This window comes from Salmo salar, chromosome ssa12 (assembly GCF_905237065.1).
Source record: "Salmo salar chromosome ssa12, Ssal_v3.1, whole genome shotgun sequence".
Taxonomy (NCBI): domain Eukaryota; kingdom Metazoa; phylum Chordata; class Actinopteri; order Salmoniformes; family Salmonidae; genus Salmo; species Salmo salar.
This window is the reverse complement of record NC_059453.1, coordinates 73470568-73491784: the sequence shown is the minus strand read 5'-3', so window position 1 is coordinate 73491784 and position 21217 is coordinate 73470568. Positions and strand designations below refer to the sequence as shown.

The 21217-nt window shown below is 45.4% G+C and overlaps 1 protein-coding gene and 2 non-coding genes across 5 annotated transcripts; all 3 read right to left on the bottom strand.

Annotated features, from left to right (window-relative positions):
* Positions 1-1364: 1364 nt before the first annotated feature.
* LOC106565861 (guanine nucleotide-binding protein-like 3) lies at positions 1365-7107 on the bottom strand. Of its 3 annotated transcripts, none has more exons than XM_045691764.1 (16): positions 6880-7107; positions 6615-6673; positions 6220-6360; positions 6021-6137; positions 5846-5938; positions 5562-5697; positions 5347-5450; positions 5015-5165; positions 4534-4621; positions 4082-4259; positions 3833-3975; positions 3491-3627; positions 2479-2624; positions 2141-2210; positions 1743-1861; positions 1365-1604 (listed from the first exon to the last, which is right to left on the bottom strand). In XM_045691764.1, the coding sequence occupies exons 1-15, from the start codon at positions 6890-6892 to the stop codon at positions 1761-1763; spliced, it is 1677 nt and encodes a 558-aa protein (XP_045547720.1). In that variant the 5' UTR covers positions 6893-7107; the 3' UTR covers positions 1365-1604; positions 1743-1760. The 3 variants fall into 3 exon arrangements, with proteins under 3 accessions (XP_045547720.1, XP_045547719.1, XP_013988940.1); XM_045691763.1 differs by having other exon boundaries at positions 1365-1608; positions 1747-1861; XM_014133465.2 differs by having other exon boundaries at positions 1365-1861.
* LOC123725796 (small nucleolar RNA SNORD69) lies at positions 4393-4468 on the bottom strand. The gene has a single exon (XR_006758309.1). It is a non-coding gene; the product is annotated as a small nucleolar RNA SNORD69 (small nucleolar RNA).
* Positions 7108-9280: 2173 nt separating the features above from the next.
* On the bottom strand, positions 9281-9355 carry trnaa-ugc (transfer RNA alanine (anticodon UGC)). The gene has a single exon. It is a non-coding gene; the product is annotated as a tRNA-Ala (tRNA).
* Positions 9356-21217: the final 11862 nt, after the last annotated feature.

Sequence of the window (21217 nt, the reverse complement as noted above, 5' to 3'; positions counted from 1 at the left end):
CTCTGGATGGTTCTGACTTAGAATATGTGGACAACTACAAATACCTAGGTGTCTGGTTAGACTGTAAACTCTCCTTCCAGACTCATATTAAGCATCTCCAATCCAAAATTAAATCTAGAATCGGCTTCCTATTTCGCAACAAAGCATCCTTCACTCATGCTGCCAAACATACCCTCGTAAAACTGACTATCCTACCGATAGTCACCAAAGCCCCATACACTACCCACCATTGTGACCTGTACGCTCTCGTTGGTTGGCCCTTGCTTCATACTAGTTGCCAAACCCACTGGCTAGAGGTTATCTATAAGTCTTTGCTAGGTAAAGCCCCGCCTTATCTCAGCTTACTGGTTACCACAGCAGCACCTACCCGTAGCACACGCTCCAGCAGGTATATTTCACTGGTCACCCCGAAAGCCAATTCCTCCTTTGGCCACCTTTCCTTCCAGTTCTCTGCTGCCAATGACTGGAAGAAATTGCAAAAATCACTGAAGCTGGAGACACATATCTCCCTCACCCACTTTAAGCATCAGCTATCAGAGCAGCTTACAGATCATTGCACCTGTACATAGCCCATCCAACTACCTCATCCCCATATTATATGATTTGTATTTTCCCTTCTCCTTTGCACCCCAGTATCTCTACTTGCACATTCATCTTCTGCACATCTATCACTCAAATGTTTATTTGCTAAACTGTAATTATTTCGCCACTACGGTCTATTTGTTACCTTACCTCGATAATCTTACTTCATTTGCACACACTGTATATAGACTTTTCTATTATGTTATTGACTGTACGTTTGTTTATTCAATGTGTAACTCTGTGTCACACTGCTTTGCTTTATCTTGGCCAGGTCGCAGTTGTAAATGAGAACTTGTTCTCAACTGGCCTACCTGGTTAAATAAAAAAAGTAATTTGTATATCAGGACCACTACCACACAACTTTATACAAGCCTACTATCCTTTATCTCTATTGCATTTTAGTGACAAGCCTTTGCGCTAAGGATGGATGGCATACACACAAACCACTAGTGTCAATACATGTGCAACAGCTGAAATGGTTATGAATTTGATAGTCGTCAAGTAGCTTATTTACACAATCCTATGGTTTTCATTTAAAGTATTAAACATGGTGTTAAGTTACACCATTTCCGTACTTTGTACAAAAGGATTAATCTAACTAATGTACATTTTCAAATTGTCATCCTTTTGTAATAGCAGCTTAATAAAACAGTCAACCACCTTGAGTCTTGGTCCTGATAAGTCAACCTAACACCATGGCAAGCTAAAATTGAACATCCTATGTGGGGTTGAGCTGTTGTATTCATCACCATTTTAACTGGAATGAGAAAGCACAACTTGAGTCAAAATATGGATCAATTTATTTGTGTTCAGGCTATATACAATAATTCACAATGAACATTGACAGATCTTAAACTATTTACCGCTGGGCCTTTACTCAAAAGGCAAAACATTGTTACCAACTAATTTTACAGGTTACATCCACACACACAGGCCTTCAAACAGTAACTTCAGATGGTGCCAGTACAGCTAGTAAGGTTAAGATATGAGAGCGTTGAGAAACAAAGGCTGCGTTTACACAGGCAGCCCAAATCTAATATTCTTTCCACCAATTGTTATTTTGACTGATCACATCAAATTTTTCTCAGAGCTGATCTGATTGGTTTAAAGACCAATTAGTGAAAAAACAAAATCAGAATTGGGCTGCCTGTCAAACACAGCCAGAAGGTCATAGATGTTCATTTAAAATCTGTGTTGAAGTCATAGGCATCATCTGTCTGCACTGAGGAGAGAATGTTGACTGGGACAGGAACCTGGAACCTCACTTTGGCTGGTTCTTCTGCAAAGATCAGAAATCATTAGTTAAGTGATATTGACAGACTTGTTTGGGAATGTAACAGGAATTAAGCTATTCACTGAGGGAAAAAATTAAATACATCCATTTCATTCTAGATTCCAAGCAAGGTTCTCAGTCTGGCTGAGCAGTGGGATCAGAGTTGGATTAGAAGTCTTCACTTGAACTCAAGAATTGCGTTAATTATCCTCATTTCCACACAGACTGATCCTATATTAATAAGGAACATAACAAGAATGAAGCTGGTCTCTAATATTGATTTACTTGTGACTGGTGTCTTTATCTGTGGTTCATCCGTTTCATCTGCATCAGACACCTCTTCAACCCCATCATCCTGAAATTAAAAGATATTCCATTACAAAGGCCTTTATTTCTTTGCAGGAATAGCTCAGATTTTCCATGAAAAGAATAGTTTAGACATTTTATACATTGATTGTAAATTCCAGACAAGGCAATCGGCTCAGCAGTGGGATCAGAGTTGGATTAGATGTCTTCATTAACTTCGACTTGCGTTATTTGTCTTCATTTCCATGCTAGAACAGATTGATCCTACTTTAATCCGATTTATCAGGTGAGAAATAAGTGTAAAGATTTTCAGCTACCTCTTGGTTCGCACAGCTACCCTCCATCTCCTCAGTGGGCCCTTGAGCAGGTTTGTCCTCAACCACGTCACTGTCACTCAGCACTCCGGCAGTGGGGCCTTTAGACAGGAGGACAATGCTGCTGGCCTGGTTTGGGAACTTTACACCTAGGAGGAGAGTAGGTCAGTCATCACATACACTTACTGTACAAAACATTGAGTTGCACCCATTTCCACTCAGAACAGCCTCAATTTGTCAGGGCATGGACTCTACAATTTGCTGAAAGCAATCCACAGGGATGCTGGCCCATGTTGACTCCCAATGCTTCCCACCACTGTGTCAAGTTGGCTGGTGGACCATTCTTGATACACACAGGAAACTTGTGACAAACCCAGCAGCTTTGCAGTTGACACTCAAACCAGGCTACCCATCATACCCTGTTCAAAAGCATTGAAATCTTTTGTCTTGCCCATTCACCCTCTGAATGGCAAACCATGTCTCAATTGTCTCAAGGCGTAAACATTCTTTAACTTGTCTCCTCCCCCTCATCTACATCGATTGAAGTGGATTTAACAAGTGACACCAATAACGGATCATAACTTTCACCTGGTCAGTCTGTCATGGAAAGAGCAGGTGTTTGTAATGTTTTGTAAACTCAGTGTACATCAGGGTTTTCCAACTCTGGTCCTCCAGTACATCTTTTTGTTGTGGCCTTGGACAAGCTCACCTGATTCTACATGTCAACTAATCATCAAGCCCTTGACAAGTAGAATGAGGTTTTTGTCCGGGCTTACAACAAAAAGGTATGCTGGTGGGGGTACTTGAGGATCGGAGTTGGGAAACACTGGTGTACATCAACAAACTCATTCATTACTGGGCGGAAGGTAGCCTGGCAGTTGAGTGTTGGCCCACTAACCGAAAGGTCGCTGGTTCAAATCCCCGAGCCGACTAGATGAATAAGAGCGTCTGCTAAATGACTGAAATGTAAAATATAGAAAATTCTTCTATTAGAGAAAATACTAAATTAACACACTTCTTAGAGTCTCCTCGTTGCTCTTCCTCAGCTTGTCCAAGTCCCAGCCCTTCTGCATCTCTGTTACAATGTCTTCAGAGAGGTATGAGGGAAGGCTTAGCTTCTCAGGGGCTTTGCAGTGATAACTCAGCTTTGCCCTGAAAAGATAAACATTTTAAGTATTTACAAAAAAATACCTTTCATTCTAGTTTCTAGGCAAAGTGCTCAGTCTGGCTCAGCAGAGGGATCAGAGTTGGATTATAGTCTTCACTTGAACTCAAGAATTGCGTTAATTATCCTCATTTCCATGCTAGCCTCACCCTACTTTAAATTTGATTGGTGACAAATCATGACAACACTCACCCTGTCCAATCACTGAGGAAGGTAGAGGCAGCCAGCTCTGTGTTAGGGACTCCACCCTTCTGCAGAAATCCACGTTTCTTGGCAAAAAAGGATAAAAACTCCAACGAGTTTCTGAAGTCTGGAACATTGTACTGAAGCATTACCTGAAACACAAAGTCCAGGATGAACTATTAGTAGGCTCAGCAGACCTAGGGCTTGATCTCAAACTTGGCAGTAAGCATTTCCTCACACCAGTGATGTCAGTTTCACCTGTTGCTTGTTGCACTGTTTGAGCAGGGTCCTGACGGCCTCTAGAACAGTCTCCTGCTTGTCCTCCACCTGGAGACTCCTCAGCGCCATGGCAGCTTTTGGGTTAGACTGGGCCGCCACTACCCCTGGGCTGTCAATCATCTTGACATTTTTAGAGATGTGGACATCTTGGAAGCACCTGCAAGAGTCAGAAATGAGGTATGTTAAATGGTAAGCAACAAGTGGCATTTGTGCATTGAGCAAATTCAGGTGAACAGGCATGACCAAGGGTTTTGGACTGTTCTGCCCTAATTGGTAAGACCTCGATGAGGTGTATGAAGCTCAGTGTTGGATTGAATATAGACTCCATTGTTTTGTCAGATCTTCAACTTCATCATGCTTCATACAATTCCTCACCATCTGCGAATAGAATGGACTCCCATCACTATCATGAATGGTTCAGCTTCACTCACCTGGTGATCCCTCTCTGGACTCCTGCATTACAGGCCCTCATCCCTTTCAGGCTGTTGATCAGACTGCTCTTCCCCACGTTGGGGAACCCTGAGGGGATATCGGAGAGCATAAGTGGTTCAAGTAATAGACAACGTGCATTTATACTGTTCAGGATAAACCCTTAAAAGATTCATATTCTTGTTGTCATAACAGATAAGACAGGCTAATGTGTGCATACAGTACGATAATATAATTGGATAAAATAAACTGAATGAACACAAGACAGATCAGACAAAATATGACATAGGGTACACAACAGGACACTGCGATCGCTATGGATGAGATCAGCGTTGTAGTAGTCGTCACAGACATCAGTAGGTCACACAAATCATCATCATTTCGTAAGCACAACACTTTAATACCACCACTTGAGAGCCATACTAATTACGAGAGGAGATGCAGTTTATGTCTAAATAATGGTGAGGGGAGTAGCTTCCTTACCGACTAAGCCCACTTTTACTGAGCCCTCTCTCCCTGTCCCATTTGCAAAGTCTCCCAGGAGCTGGAGAAGACAGCCGCTGCCATAACAAGCCACTCCTTTGGTCTGGTCTACTACTCCATTAAGAGTTGCAAACCTAGCCTTCTTCTCTTGCTGTTTAACAAAAAAACATGTATAAGCATTTATGATCAATATTCAAATAGTCTACAAAGTAATGACCAATTTTCTACATTCTGCAGGCGTGACCGAACCTGGTCATCAATATGGATTCCCCAAGTAGTCAGTGAAATTAATTCCATTAAAATCTTAGGCACTGGCTGTACATAGTCCATACCACTGTTTTATCCTGTAGTTGTGTAGACGCCTTGAACGCCACAGCTGGGAACTCAAGCTGAAGACACTGCAGCCACTTCTCCACATTCTCTTTAGGGACAAGATCTGCAGGATTTGGAAAAATAATTTTATAGTTAAGTTTAATTACCTTTTGAATAAAGATAACACTACGTCTACATATAATTGACATTAAAGACTTATCCCTAAGATTATTACCTATTTTGTTCAACAGGAATAGTAGCTTCTTGTTTCCAACCCTCTTCAGTACAGCTTCCTCTAGCTGTGGACACCTGCAGCCAAGGGGATCTCTGGCATCTAGGACTTCAATTATAACATCAGAGGCATCGATCACCTGGAGAAAATATAGACTGAATATCAATGCATAGGGACACTCAGGTAGGGCATGTCTTTATTAAAGCTTCTGTCTTGCACAGCAACTCTGCCAGACAAGGGCTATACTTTCCTTGCCTGGACACCTAATACCAATTAATCTTAGCTACCTTGTTTAATTCTGAACAAAAGTGCTTTTTTGAATTCCTTGGGTCACTTTGTTTCACCATCTGTTTCACAAGGTCCTCCTGTGACGGTAACTCCTGTGGAGTTAAAATGTGGAGTTAAAATATTGTCAAGCTACATGAGTGCATGATTTTTGATGCCCTTCACATTTTCCTATACCTTTCTAGCTTTCTTCACTTTGCAGTCTCCATCACTACTGGCAGCGTTTTCCTTCTTTCTCTTCTGAGCCCGTTGTTGTTGCTTGGCCAACTTTTTTTTCTCTTTTTCTTCTTCAAGCTGGGTTGGAAAGAGATGAGTACATGTTCATCTAGGCCTAATTATTTTGCCACCTAAAATATGAGAGGACCACAAAACTCACCTTTAACCTCCTCTGTTCTGCTTCCCTCAGAATATCCTCTTTGAAGGGTGCTTTGTTGGGAACTCCAATATCCTTTTTCGCTTTTTTGCCTACTCCTTTCTTTTTTGCATCTTTTTTTAGTTTTCTGTTGTGTTCCCGGACCTAAAATCAAATGACATAAATCATGACAAGACTTCATTTGCGCATATAGTATATCTATAATTAAAAGTACATAGCTTATTAGAACAATATACTGAGCTACTTCACAATTGTGTAACGTATGGCGGTCGCCGCAGGAGGTTTTAAAACCGCCGAACTAGCCAACTTAGTTAGCTACTTCATGACAGCAACAGCTACCGTTAGGAGTGGCCTAAATATAATTAAGTATTGACAGTAAAGAATACAATTCACAATACCTTTTTCTGTATTTTGTAACGTTTGGAGCAAGACACACGTTTACTTGCTTTCTTTAACCCTGGAAAAACATGAAACACGCATGAAAGTCTCGGGCTGGCTTGCTTGCCAGCATGGGTCATTAGTTAAGTGTTGGCAGTCTAACTGGCAATGTACACACATGTATATATATATATATATATATATTCAACTGAAGACAATATTATTTCTGAATAATAAAGAAAAACGACTGTACAAGCCAAATGTAAAGACTTTAGCTACACATACCTGGGCGCTTCATTGCATGACTATGGTTCTGGCACTGTGACTAAAATTCTGCTGCACGTGGAACCACAAGCTAGCCTTTACGTTTCCGCTTCCGGTTTGGTCATCTTTGCTCATCTGCAGCTGTGCCCAGCAGATGGCGCCAAAGCAGTATTTTACTCACTTTGACTTCATTCAGGTGGGTGCCACTACCACATCTATTTCATAGGATTTAACTTCCATCAGTGCAGTACAATTAATAACCTTTGCAATAAACGCAAGAAGTCATACTTTACACACTCTCTCTCTTCAGGCCTACTCACTTGTGAGCCCTATCTCCCAAGTCAAAATCGCTCACCCTTGGACTATCCTTTACTCTTCAATGCATCAGCCTAGGAAACGTTTTGCCCCACTCAAACTCTGACAATCTCAACCTGTCTCTCTCTCACAGGGCTGTGAGGGCACTTCAGATCCCCAGCTGCATGGGTGCCCGCAGAGTTGACACACTGCGCTTTCTACCCCAACTTCACACTCCCTGTGGCTATACCCTCCTGCACACTTCTCGCATCTTGGGATCTCTCTTCTACACACTGCTGCAACATGTCCGAATCCTTCGCAACTAAAGCACCGCAACAGGTTCGGAACAAAGGCCTTCACAGAATAGCTGATGTAACCCAACCTGAAACTGTATCAAAGTTCAACAAGACAGACAGGGTATCTTCAGTCACACTATTTCCACCGTGTCTACGTCTCACCAAACGGCGGGCATCACAAACACCAGAAATATTATTTCTCATCTGATCCACCTCTACACTCATTGTCACTCTATTTATTACTCCAGAGACTGTCCGTAAAGTAAAGAATCCCACACAAGCTTTGGGACCTTTAGTCTTCCAAAATAGAAGTCCAGAAAAGTCGGAACCGCATATTGAAATTTCATGCAGTCTGACTGTGCTGTAAAATGGCTATACAAATCCGATTGGTCAGATTTTTGCAACTCATTTACCAATTACATCATGCTTTGTGTTGCATTAGCATTGTGATTGGTCCCAAACCTATAAGAGGCCATTTTTAAATGTAATAATCCCTAATTACTTTCTCTTTCTGTAAAACCCCCAGGGCCGAAGTAGTCTGCTTTTCAACCAAGAAGGATTTTTATCAAGTTCCACTCTCTCCCGATAGTTTCTGAAATTCCTTTTCACTTTAGTCCACATATCTTGGCCTATCGGTGCTGGTGAGCAATCTGTATTATGTAGCCTACATTTTATGGAATTATGTAGAATTGGCATGCAGTGTACCCCAAAAATTCGGAATTATTTACTTGTATCAAGGGAAGCAATATACAGTCGTGGCCAAAAGTTTTGAGAATGACACAAATATTAATTTTCACAGTCTGCTGCCTCAGTTTGTATGATGGCAATATGCATATACTCCAGAATGTTATGAAGAATGATCAGATGAATTGAAATTAATTGCAAAGTCCCTCTTTGCCATGCAAATGAACTGAATCCCCCCAAAATATTTCCGCTGCATTTCAGCCCTGCCACAAAAGGACCAGCTGACATCATGTCAGTGATTCTCTCAAGGTGTGAGTGTTGACAAGGACAAGGCTGGAGATCATTCTGTCATGCTGATTGAGTTCGAATAACAGACTGGAAGCTTCAAAAGGAGGGTGGTGCTTGGAATCATTGTTCTTCCTCTGTCATCCATGGTTACCTGCAAGAAAACACGTGCCGTCATCATTTCATTGCTTTGCACAAAAAGGGCTTCACAGGCAAGGATATTGCTGCCAGTAAGATTGCACCTAAATCAACCATTTATCGGATCATGAAGAACTTCAAGGAGAGCGGTTCAATTGTTGTGAAGAAGGCTTCAGGGCGCCCAAGAAAGTCCAGCAAGCGCCAGGACCATCTCCTAAAGTTGATTCAGCTGCAGGATCGGGGCACCACCAGTACAGAGCTTGCTCAGGAATGGCAGCAGGCAGGGGTGAGCGCATCTGCACGCACAGTGAGGCGAAGACTTTTGGAGGATGGCCTGGTGTCAAGAAGGGCAGCAAAGAAGCCACTTCTCTCCAGGAAAAACATTAGGGACAGACTGATATTCTGCAAAAGGTACAGGGATTGGACTGCTGAGGACTGTGGTAAAGTCATTTTCTCTGATGAATCCCCTTTCCAATTGTTTGGGGCATCCTCAAAAAAGCTTGTCCGGAGAAGACAAGGTGAGCTCTCCCATCAGTCCTGTGTCATGCCAACAGTAAAGCATCCTGAGACCATTCATGTGTGGGGTTGCTTCTCAGCCAAGGGAGTAGGCTCACTCACAAGTTTGCCTACATTTACATTTTAGTCATTTAGCAGACACTCTTATCCAGAGCAATTTACAGTAGTGAATGCATACATTTCATTACATGCATTTTTTTTTTGGTACTGGCCCCCCGTGGGAATTGAACCCACAACCCTGGCGTTGCAAACACCATGCTCTACCAACTGAGCCACAGGGAGGCCTAAGAACACAGCCATGAATAAAGAATGGTACCAACACATCTTCCGAGAGCAACTTCTCCCAACCATCCAGGAACAGTTTGGTGATGAACAATGCCTTTTCCAACATGATGGAGCACCTTGCCATGAGGCAAAAGTGATAACTAAGTGGCTCGGGGAACAAGACATCAATATTTTGGGTCCAGGGCCAGGAAACTCCCCAGACCTTAATCCCATTGAGAACTTGTGGTCAATCCTCAAGAGGCAGGTGGACAAACAAAAACCCACAAATTCTGACAAACTCCAAGCATTGATTATGCAGGAATGGGCTGCCATTAGTCAGGATGTGGCCCAGAAGTTAATTGACAGCATGCCAGGGCAGATTGCAGAGGTCTTGAAAAAGAAGGGTCAACACTGCAAATATTGACCCTTTGCATCAACTTCATGTAATTGTCAATAAAAGCCTTTGACACTTATGAAATGCTTGTAATTATACTTCAGTATTCCATAGTAGCATCTGACAAAAATATCTAAAGACACTGAAGCAGCAAACTTTGTGAAAATTAATATTTGTGTCATGACTGTACTGTACATAGATCAGCAGCAGTTTTTCTTTAAGTATTACTCATGGTGGGACGTCCTTGAGTGTCAATCTAATGGACACAGGCACCCATTAAGGAACCATGATGCATTCTCTTCATAATGTCATAGGGATTGGAACATCACTGCACTGAAATGGACATCATTTTTATTCACATTTACATATGTCGAGCATGTGTTGTTGTCCGTGTGTCATCTGGAATCTAATGGGTTCTTTATGATTATTCAATTGTGCCATGAAGTGGAGCACTGCCCGAAGGGGATGAAGTGGAGTGGGGAAGAATGTTTGTGACTGAAGCTCTATGGGCTGGTTTCCCAGACACAAATAAATTAAGCCTAGAACTGGACTAAAAAGTGATCTCAATAGAGAATTTCCATTGAGAATGATTTTTAATCCAGGACTAGGCCTAATCTTGGTCTGGGAAACTGGTCCTAAAACATAGGGGCCCAACCATAAGTCTATGGGCCCAACAGTATGACAGAGGTGCCCTTGATGTACAAAGGTATCAAAGCTGAACACAAAAAAGGGCTTCTTAAAAACAAAAAGGATTGCAAGTGCAATTGAAAATGACTACTGAAGAATACCAGGACTCAAAAAGACACTGAAATCTTTTAATATCTTCCAATTGTTCATGGCTATTACGAATCCAGATATGGATTTTACTGAGAAAGCACAGCCATCCCTTGATGTTACTATTAATATCCGTTACTTCACACTCTCCTCTTCGATATTCCGGTCATGCCATTGGACACATTTCTATGCAGAATATTAAAGCTCAGAACATGCAGGGGAAGCACTCTGTTAGATATCCTCTCCAGACCCGTATCCCCATCTTCTCTTCAGGTCATGAACAAAAAGGGTGTGAATGAGAAAGAGTGAAGACTCTGGATCACTGCTCATACAAGAAGACTAATGACTTCAGGTTAGTGAATGACTCCTCCCACACAGCTTTGCCCACTAATGTTGACACGGTGTTAGTCAAGTCCCCCCTGTGTCTGTGATGCATATTCTCCCTCCAATATGTAGTCGATACCTTCCTCGCAGTTTCACACTCAGTCTGAATCAAATGTACCATTACCATTATCTACATGTACATGCTACCTCAATCAGCCCGACTAACCGGTGTCTGTATGTAGCCTCGCTACTGTTATTTTTCACTGTCTTTTTATTGTTGTTTTTATTTCTTTACCCTACCTGTTGTTCACCTAATACCTTTTTTGCACTATTGGTTTGAGCCTATAAGTAAGCATTTCACTTTAAGGTCTACACCTGTTGTATTCGGCGCACGTGATAAATAAACTTTGATTTGATTTGACTTGACTTGACCAAGAAGACTGGCATGTTATAGAGACTGAGAGTATTCTAGGGACTTCTTTCATGTAGAAGGTAGTCAGAGGGAATGATTGATAATAGTATTGATTATGGGGAGAAGAGGGAGTGAGCTGTCTACCGGTGCCAGGCATGGGTGGCCAAAGCCTTGGTAGAGTTACCCTCCAATCCCCCCCACAACCCTCTCCCTGCCTCTCTCCCTCCTTCTCAAGCCCTCCCTCAACATCCCTGCTGCTAGCAACAGTACTCTGTAATTTAATCCATTTAGGCATGGCTCGGGATCAATATCCATTTTCCTGGGCCTTGGGGATGGCCTCTTGATTTGCCATTCTCTCACGGTGGCAGGATTAGCAGCCAATGAGCTGGCGGCATCTGTCTTCTCTGAGCCAGCAGGGCTACACAGATGTTGCATACCAGAGCATGAGAGGAGAACACAGAGCTTACATCAGACGCTCATGCACTCTGTGTTGTGTGACCTCTCGTGTGTGTTACTGGATTAAACATGGGCGTGCCGTGAAGTAGTCTGGAGTTGGTTTAAAATGGGTTTATAATCACATGTTTGAATGCCACATACTAGTACCCTGTAAGGCTTGGGCATAGTGGGTGAGGAATCAAGCACAGGAAGCAGCGATATAGGGTAGTGGCTTTTAATGAGCACAACGGCAAAACACAAGCCACCCCAACAGCGATCAGAGCGCTCACAAAACAAAGTGCCCCAAACACAGGGGACCGAAAACTGTCAGCGCAAAACCACGCACTAGAGAAAAACACAATCAGCGTGTACACAAGCAAAATTACAGAGTAACAATCCCGCACAAAGAGCAGGCGGGCCTACTGGCTAATATAGCCCCGCTAATCAGCCCAACACAGAACAGGTGCAAACAATAACGGAAAGGGGGAAACAATAAGGGATCAGTGGCAGCTAGTAGGCCGGTGACGACGACCGCCGAGCGACACCCGAGCAGGAGGGGGAGCCACCTTCGGTAGGAGTCGTGACAGTACCCCCCCCCCCGGTGTCGGCTCCCGCAGCGCGCCGACACCGGCCTCGAGGGCGACCCGGAGGGCGAGGCGCAGGGCGATCCGGGTGGAGGCGATGGAAATCCCTCAACAGGGACGGGTCCAAGACGTCCTCCACCGGTACCCAGCATCTCTCCTCTGGGCCGTACCCCTCCCAGTCCACGAGGTACTGCAGGGCCCTCACCTGGCGTCTCGAGTCCAGAATGGCCCGTATGGTGTACGCTGGGGACCCCCCCAATGTCCAGAAGGGGCGGAGGGACCTCCGGCACCTCACCTTCCTGAAGGGGACCAGTTACCACCGGCCTGAGGAGAGACACATGAAACGAGGGGTTAATACAGTAATAGGAAGGGAGTTGTAACCTATAACACACCTCGTTTATCCTCCTCAGGACTTTGAAGGGCCCCACACACTGTGGCCCCAGCTTCCGGCAGGGCAAACGGAGAGGCAGGTTCCGGGTCGATAGCCAGACCCTGTCCCCCGGTATGAACATGGGGGCCTCACTGTGGTGGCGGTCAGCACTCCTCTTCTGCCGTCCACTGGCTTGCTTCAGGGATTCCTGGACGGCTCTCCAGGTCTCCTTGGAGCACTGCACCCACTCCTCCACCGCAGGAGCCTCGGTCTGGCTCTGGTGCCAGGACCGGCTGGTAACCCAAAACACACTGAAAGGGTGACAGGTTAGTGGAGGAGTGACGAAGTGAGTTCTGGGCCAACTCCGCCCATGGAATGTACCTCGCCCACTCCCCGGGCCGGGGAAACCTGCCCACCTCCTGGTTCACCCTTTCCGCCTGCCCATTACTCTCGGGGTGATAACCGGAGGTCAAGCTGACCGAGACCCCCAGACGCTCCATAAACGCCTTCCATACCCTGGACGTGAACTGGGAACCTTGATCAGAGACAATGTCCTCCGGCACCCCGTAGTGCCGGAAGACATGGGTAAATAGGGCCTCCGCAGTCTGCAGGGCCGTAATGAGACCGGGCAAAGGGAGGAGACGGCAGGACTTCGAAAACTGATCTACAACAACCAGGACCGTAGTGCTCCCCTGAGACGGGGGGAGATCATTCAGGAAGTCCACTGACAGGTGAGACCATGGCCATTGTGGAACGGGGAGGGGCTGTAACTTCCCTCTCGGGAGATGCCTAGGAGCCTTACTCTGGGCGCATACCGAACAGGAAGAGACGTAGAACCTCACGTCCTTAGCCAAGGTGGGCCACCATTACTTCCCCCTGAGACCCCGCACTGTCCTCGCCACACCAGGATGACCCGAAGAGGGTAGTGTGTGGGCCCACCAAATCAATTGATCACGGACACCAAGCGGCACGTACATGCGACCCGCGAGACACTGTGAAGGTGCAGGTTCCACCCTTAACGCCCACTCGATGTCCGAGTCCACCTCCCATACCACCGGTGCCACCAGCCTAGAAGCTGGAATGATGGGAGTAGGATCGATGGGCCGGTCCTCAGTGTCATAGAGACGGGACAGCGCATAAGCCCTCGTGTTCAGGGAGCCTGGTTTATAGGAAATAGTGAACCTGAAACGGGTGAAGAACATGGCCCACCTTGCCTGACGCGGATTCAGTCTCCTAGCTGCCCGGATATACTCCAGATTCTGGTGGTCGGTCCAGATGAGAAAGGGGTGCTTAGCCCCCTCAAGCCAGTGTCTCCACACCCTCAGGGCTTTTACCACCGCTAACAACTCCCGGTCCCCCACATCATAGTTGCGCTCCACCGAACTGAGCTTCTTCGAAAAGAAAGCGCAGGGGTGGAGTTTTGGTGGCGTACCCGAGCGCTGTGATAGCATGGCACCCACCCCAGCCTCGGATGCGTCCACCTCCACTATGAATGCTAGAGAGGGGTCCGGGTGCGCCAACATGGGTGCCTCGGTGAACAGCACCTTCAACCTTTTGAAGGCTCTGTCCGCCTCAGTCGACCACCGCAAATGCACCGGCCCCCCCTTCAGCAGTGAGGTAATGGGAGCCACTACCTGGCCAAAACCCCAGATAAACCTCCGGTAGTAATTGGCAAACCCTAAGAACTGCTTCACCTCCTTCACCGTGGTTGGAGTCAGCCAATTACGTATGGCCTTAACGCGGTCACACTCCATCACCACCCCCGTGGTGGAAATGCGATAACCTAGGAAGGAAACGGCTCGTTTGGAAAACACACATTTCTCAGCCTTAACGTATAAGTCATGCTCCAGCAGTCTCCCAAGCACCTTGCGTACCATTCCGCGGGTGGCGGAATATATCAGAATATCATCGATATAGACAATCACGCCCTGCCCGTGCAGGTCCCTGAGAATCTCGTCTACAAAGGATTGAAAGACGGCTGGAGCATTGTTTAACCCATATGGCATGACGGGGTACTCATAATGGCCCGATCTGGTACTTAATGCGGTTTTCCACTCGTCTCCATCCTTAATACGCACCAGGTTATACTCGCTCCTGAGGTCCAGTTTTGTGAAGAATCTTGCTCCGTGAAATGATTCCACCGCCGTAGCGATGAGAGGTAGCGGGTAACTAAACCCCACTGTGATAGCATTTAGACCGCTGTAATCAATGCACGGACGCAGACCTCCCTCCTTTTTCTTCACAAAAAAGAAACTCGAGGAGACGGGGTGAAATGGAGGGCCGAATGTACCCCTGTCCCAGAGATTCCGTGACATATGTCTCCACAGCCAACGTCTCCTCCTGTGACAATGGGTACACATGACTCTTGGGAAGCGCAGCGTTTACCTGGAGATCTATCGCACAATCCCCCTGTCGATGAGGTGGTAATTTGGTCGTCCTCTTCTTACAGAAAGCGATCGCCAAATCGGCGTATTCGGGGGGAATGCGCATGGTGGAAACCTGGTCTGGACTCTCCACCGACGTGGCACCTATGGAAACTCCTATACACCTCCCTGAACACTCCTCTGACCACTCCTGGGGAACCCCCTGTTTCCACGAAATCCGGGGATTGTGATCAGCCAGCCAGAGAACCCCCAGCACCACCGGAAATGCAGGCGAATCGATAAGGAAGAGACTAATCCGTTCCTTATGATTCCCCTGCGTTACCATGTCCAGTGGAACCGTGGGCTCCCTGACCAACCCTGACCAACCTTGACCCTAATGGCTGGCTATCTAGGGAGTGCACGGGGAAGGGGGGATCTATCGGCACTAGCGGAATGCCCAGTTTGATGGCGAGTCCGCGATCCATAAAGTTCCCAGCTGCGCCTGAATCGACTAGCGCCTTATGCTGGGAAGAGGGAGAAAAATCTGAAAACAAAATTAGTATGAACATGTGACCAACAGGGGGTTCTGGGTGAGTTTGGTGCTGACTCACCTGGGGTGACTGAGAAGTGTTCTGCCTGCCCTCTCGACTCCCAGACTGACTCCTCCAGCACCGGTCGGCCGTGTGTCCTCTCCGACCACAGCTGGTGCAGGAGGAGCCACCTCCTCCGGTACCCCTCGGCACGGCCCCCCCTAACTCCATAGGAGTAGGGGCGGGAGTGCACAGAGGTGGAATGGACAGGACCCTTTCCGAACGCCCGCGGGCAGCCAGCACATTGTCCAGTCGGATATACATGTCTATAAGCTCGTCGAGAGAGAGAGCGGTGTCCCGACAAGCTAGCTCCCTGGGGACGTCCGCCTGGAGAATACACCTGTAATGGTCTATCAGGGCCCTGTCGTTCCACCCCGCCCCAGCGGCCAAGGTCCGGAACTCCAGCGCGAAGTCCTGCGCGCTCTTCGTCTGCTGCCTGAGGTGGAACAGCCGCTCACCCGCTGCTCGTCCCTCCGGAGGGTGGTCGAACACGGCCCGAAAGCGGCGGGTGAACTCTGGATAGTGATCCCTCGCCGAGTCCGGACCATTCCAGACTGCGTTGGCCCACTCCAGAGCTCGGCCCGTCAGGCAGGAAACGAGGACACTCACACTCTCCTCCCCCGAGGGAGCAGGTCTCACGGTAGCCAGGTACAGCTCGAGCTGGAGCAGAAATCCCTGGCACCCAGCCGCCGCTCCATCATACTCCCTCGGGAGCGCAAGACGAAGCGCGCCGGAGCCGGACGCAGTGGGAGGAGGAGGTGGCTGAGTCGGAGGAGCCGGAGGTGGAGAGAAGAGACCACTCCTCTCCCATTGGTCCATCCTCTCCATCATTTGGTCCATCGCGGATCCGATCCGATGGAGGACTGAGGTGTGATGGAGAACGCGTTCCTCCATCGAGGGAAGGGGGTTGGCAGCTGCTCCTGCTGACTCCATTCGTGGTGTGGGATTCTGTAAGGCTTGGACGTAGTGGGTGAGGAATCAAGCGCAGGAAGCAGCGATACAGGGTAGTGGCTTTTAATGAGCACAACGGCGAAACACAAGCCACCCCAACAGCGATCAGAGCGCAAACACAGGGGACCAAAAACAGTCAGCGCAAAACCACGCACTAGAGCAAAACACAATCAGCGTGTACACAAGCAAAATTACAGAGTAACAATCCCACACAAAGAGCAGGTGGGCCTACTGGCTAATATAGCCCCGCTAATCAGCCCAACACAGAACAGGTGCAAACAATAACGGAAAGGGGGGAAACAATAAGGGATCAGTGGCAGCTAGTAGTCCGGTGACGATGACCGCCGAGCGCCACCCGAGCAGGAGGGGGAGCCACCTTCGGTAGGAGTCGTGACATACCCTCATTCCTTCAGAATCAGAATGCTTAAACAGTGTCTGATCACCAAATGGGAAACGATCAATGCCACCCAATTAAGGTTTTTTTTTCTCGTAAACTTTTATTTAAAAAGCCCATTGAGACACATAGTCTCTTTTGCAAGAGAAACCTGCCCAAGAAAGGAACAGCAATCAATATAACACTAGGAATGTGAAACCATACAATCAGTAAAACAACATGATCCGACCTACAGGAAACATTTACGTTCCTCTTGAACTGTGTTTTGCACCAGAGTGGCCAGTGCAACGTTATAAGGAACAGTGATTCTCCTACACCTGCTCCTCTGCCTTGTGCATCTCCATGTATTATAGATGTGCTCATTAAACATTCAGAGTCAACATTTGCATGAAAAGTATTTTCTACTTCACAGCCCTGTGAAAAGTCAAAGGGACAGGTAAACAGTTTGCTTTTATAGCTCTAGTATTTAACTGCTGTATCTCTCCAAAGTTGTAGGTATAAATGGGTTGTGCCTGATAGGTCAGCTTTAAGAGTATCTAACCATTGTTGTGGTTGGTGTGGATGTGGAGGGGATTTTTTTGCCGATATATTATGTTGGTATAAACACAGTAAAAAATAATTTGTTGTTATGATGATGATTTATGCTTTGGATTTTTCTAATTGAATCTGTAATCCTTAACAGTATAGTGTGTGAGGATTTTTGATTGCTATAAACAGCCAATGGGCATCTGAAAGGAAAAACATATTGTAGAGTAATTGACTTCTCATACAAGTGTAAGTGCTTTGTAAGTGTTTTGCTGTCCCCAATTCAAAATTGTCAGTGTAATTTTGGAACAATGTAACTGAATTACATTTTCATATAAACTCATGTCATATGGAGGGACCTGAATTTTTTATCAACGTCCTTTTCACATCGTGCCATATGTTCTCACCCTTGTCCTTCCTCTCCCGTGCTCTCTACCCCATCTATTTGAACTATTCTTTCAGAAACAGTAGAGGATCTGGTTAGCACTACCTTTTTGACTCATGCCTGAATCACATCATTTATTTTTTTATTCGATTTTTTTTTAAATTGTATTTTACACCCTTTTTCTCCCCAACTTTCGATCTTGTCTCATCGCTGCAACTCCCCAAAGGGCTCGGGAGAGGCAAAGGTGGAGTCACGTGTCCTTCGAAACATGACCTGTCTAACCGCGCTCCTTAACACCCACCAGCTTAACCCGGAAGCCAGCCGCACCAATGTGTAGGAGGAAACACCGTTCATCTTGCGACCGGGGTCAGCACGCAGGCACCCGGCCCACCACAAGGAGTCGCTAGAGCGCGATGAGCCAAGTAAAGCCCTACCCGCCAAACCCTCCCCTAACCCGGACGACACTTGGCCAATTGTGCTCCGTCCTATGGGACTCCCGGCCACAGTTGGTTGTGGCACAGCCTGGAAATGAACCCGGGTCAGTAGTAACACCTCTAGTACTGCAATGCAATGCCTTAATAAACCGCTGCCCCACTCGGGAGGACTTCACATCATCTCTTGATGGTACAGTTTTCATTATGATGGTTGTCAGTGGTTAAGAAATTACAACCCTCTGTCATATTACCATTGACCAGATCAAAAGAAAAGAAAAACACACTATCGTTGACACAGTTATTGCCTGAGTTTCCTTGTCCATTAAATGACTGATTCTTATTCTAAGTCAAGCGACATTTATCATCTGTTCTGCAGTGCATATACATTTCTTAGTCTCTGTCAATCAATACCCATCTGGAGTGAAATTGAAAACTCATCATCTGTAACTATCTCCCTCTGAACATAGTGATAATGGTGTTTAATACCAGCGATTTGCTCATCGAATTGTGTGAAACTACTTTTATACAGCTCTGCAAGAGAGAGGATGTCACACCAGTGTCTGTATCATTTCATTGATTTCCTTCTTTCCTTTTGACAGAAGCTTTGAGACAGATATTGATGAGGAGCCTTGGACAGACAGGTCCTTTATGAATGAACACTCCTGCCCAAACCTTGAGCTTTTCTAAATTGTTCAGTAATAGTTTTTATAAAAGAGCTATCTAATCAATGATGATTATGGATTATAATATATAATTGATACATAAATGCCTGGACTATTTTCATTTTGGTGAATGTCTTATACAATGGGTTAAAGTTATGTATAGAAACCACATATGTAAAATAGTAAATAATCTACTTATCAGAAAGTATTGAACTGTCAAGAGGAGTTAAACAAGGTTGTCCACTGTCTCCATATATATATTTGTTATGGCAATCGAAAAATAGCTATTAAAATCCGATCTAACAATAATATCAAGGGGTTAGAAATCCAGTGCTTAAAAACAAAAGTGTCAATGTATGCCAATGATTCTAGTTCTCTCTTAAATCCACAATCTGGACCCCTGCACTGTCTCATTGAAGATCTAGATCACCTCTAGGCTCTCTGGACTATGATAAGGATTACATATTGGATCGTTAAAATACACAACATTTACATTACCCTGAAGTTTACCAATAAAATGGTCTGATGATGAAGTATGCATACCTGGTATTCATATCCCTAAAGAAATAAATGAACTCATAACAACAAATTAGCCCACAAAGATCTCCGCCACGGCACAACCAAGGGGGGGGGGGTTGTGCCGTGGCGGAGATCTTTGTGGGCTAATTTGTTGTTATGAGTTCATTTATTTCTCGGCCTTGTCTTAGGACGGTAAGTTGGTGGTTGGAGACATCCCTCTAGTGGTGTTGGGGCTGTGCTTTGGCAAAGTGGGTGGGGTTATATCCTGCCTGTTTGGCCCTGTCCGGGGGTTTCATCGGATGGGGCCACAGTGTCTCCTGACCCTTCCTGTCTCAGCCTCCAGTATTTATGCTGCAGTAGTTTATGTGTCGGGGGGCTAGGGTCAGTCTGTTACATCTGGAGTATTTCTCTTGTCTTATCCGGTGTCCTGTGTGAATTTAAATATGCTCTCTCTAATTCTCTCTTTCTTTCTTTCTCTCGGAGGACCTGAGCCTTAGGACCATGCCTCAGGACTAACTGGCATGATGACTCCTTGCTGTCCCCAGTCCACCTGGCCGTGCTGCTGCTCCAGTTTCAACTGTTCTGCCTGCGGCTATGGAACCCTGACCTGTTCACCGGACGTGCTTGTTGCACCCTCGACAACTACTATGATTATTATTATTTGACCATGCTGGTCATTTATGAACATTTTAACATCTTGACCATGTTCTGTTATAATATCCACCCGGCACAGCCAGAAGAGGACTGGCCACCCCTCATAGCCTGGTTCCTCTCTAGGTTTCTTCCTAGGTTTTTGGCCTTTCTAGGGAGTTTTTCCTAGGGAGTTTTTCCTAGCCACCGTGCTTCTTTCACATGCATTGCTTGCTGTTTGGGGTTTTAGGCTGGGTTTCTGTACAGCACTTTGAGATATCAGCTGATGTACGAAGGGCTATATAAATACATTTGATTTGATTTGATTTTGAGAGGTACAAACCTGTCTATTTATGATAAAATTACACTGATTAATTAATTTGTCATATCACCGTTTACATATTTACTTAAGTTGCTACCTACTTCAGAAAACGTGTTTTTATAATTATATGAGCAAAAAATGTTAACTTTATTTGGAACTGTGAGCCAGACAAAATTAAACTTGCTTATTTATATAATTAATACAAGTGTGAGGGGCAAAAGCATAAAACTTCTCACTAAAAGCTTCAGTCATACAAAAGTTGTACTTAAACCCAAACTGATTCTCCAGTGGATTATTAAGAATAGCTCACCCTCTGAAGCTTTTAGTGAGAGGTTTAATGCTTTTGCCCCTCAAACTTTTCCTTTATCAAGATTACAAACTCTCATTTTTGTTAATTGAAAATGAAACCTTGTTCAAAGTATTGCCTTTTCTAAAACAAGCAATGCAAAAAGCAGATCAAATATTACAACAAATACAGTGCATTTGGAAAGTATTCAGACCCCTTGACTTTTTCCTCATTTTGTTACGTTACAGCCTTATTCTAAAATTGATTAAATCATTTTTCCCCTCATCAATTTACACACATTACCCCATAATGACAAAGCAAAAATGCAAATGTTTATAAAAAAAGAAGGAAATATCACATTTACATAAGTATTCAGAACATTTACTCAGTACTTTGTTGAAGCACCTTTGGCAGTGATTACAGCCTCAAGTCTTCTTGGGTATGACGCTACAAGCTTGACACACATGTATTTGGGGAGTTTCTCCCATTCTTCTCTGCAGATCGTCTCAAGCTCTGTCAGCTTGCATT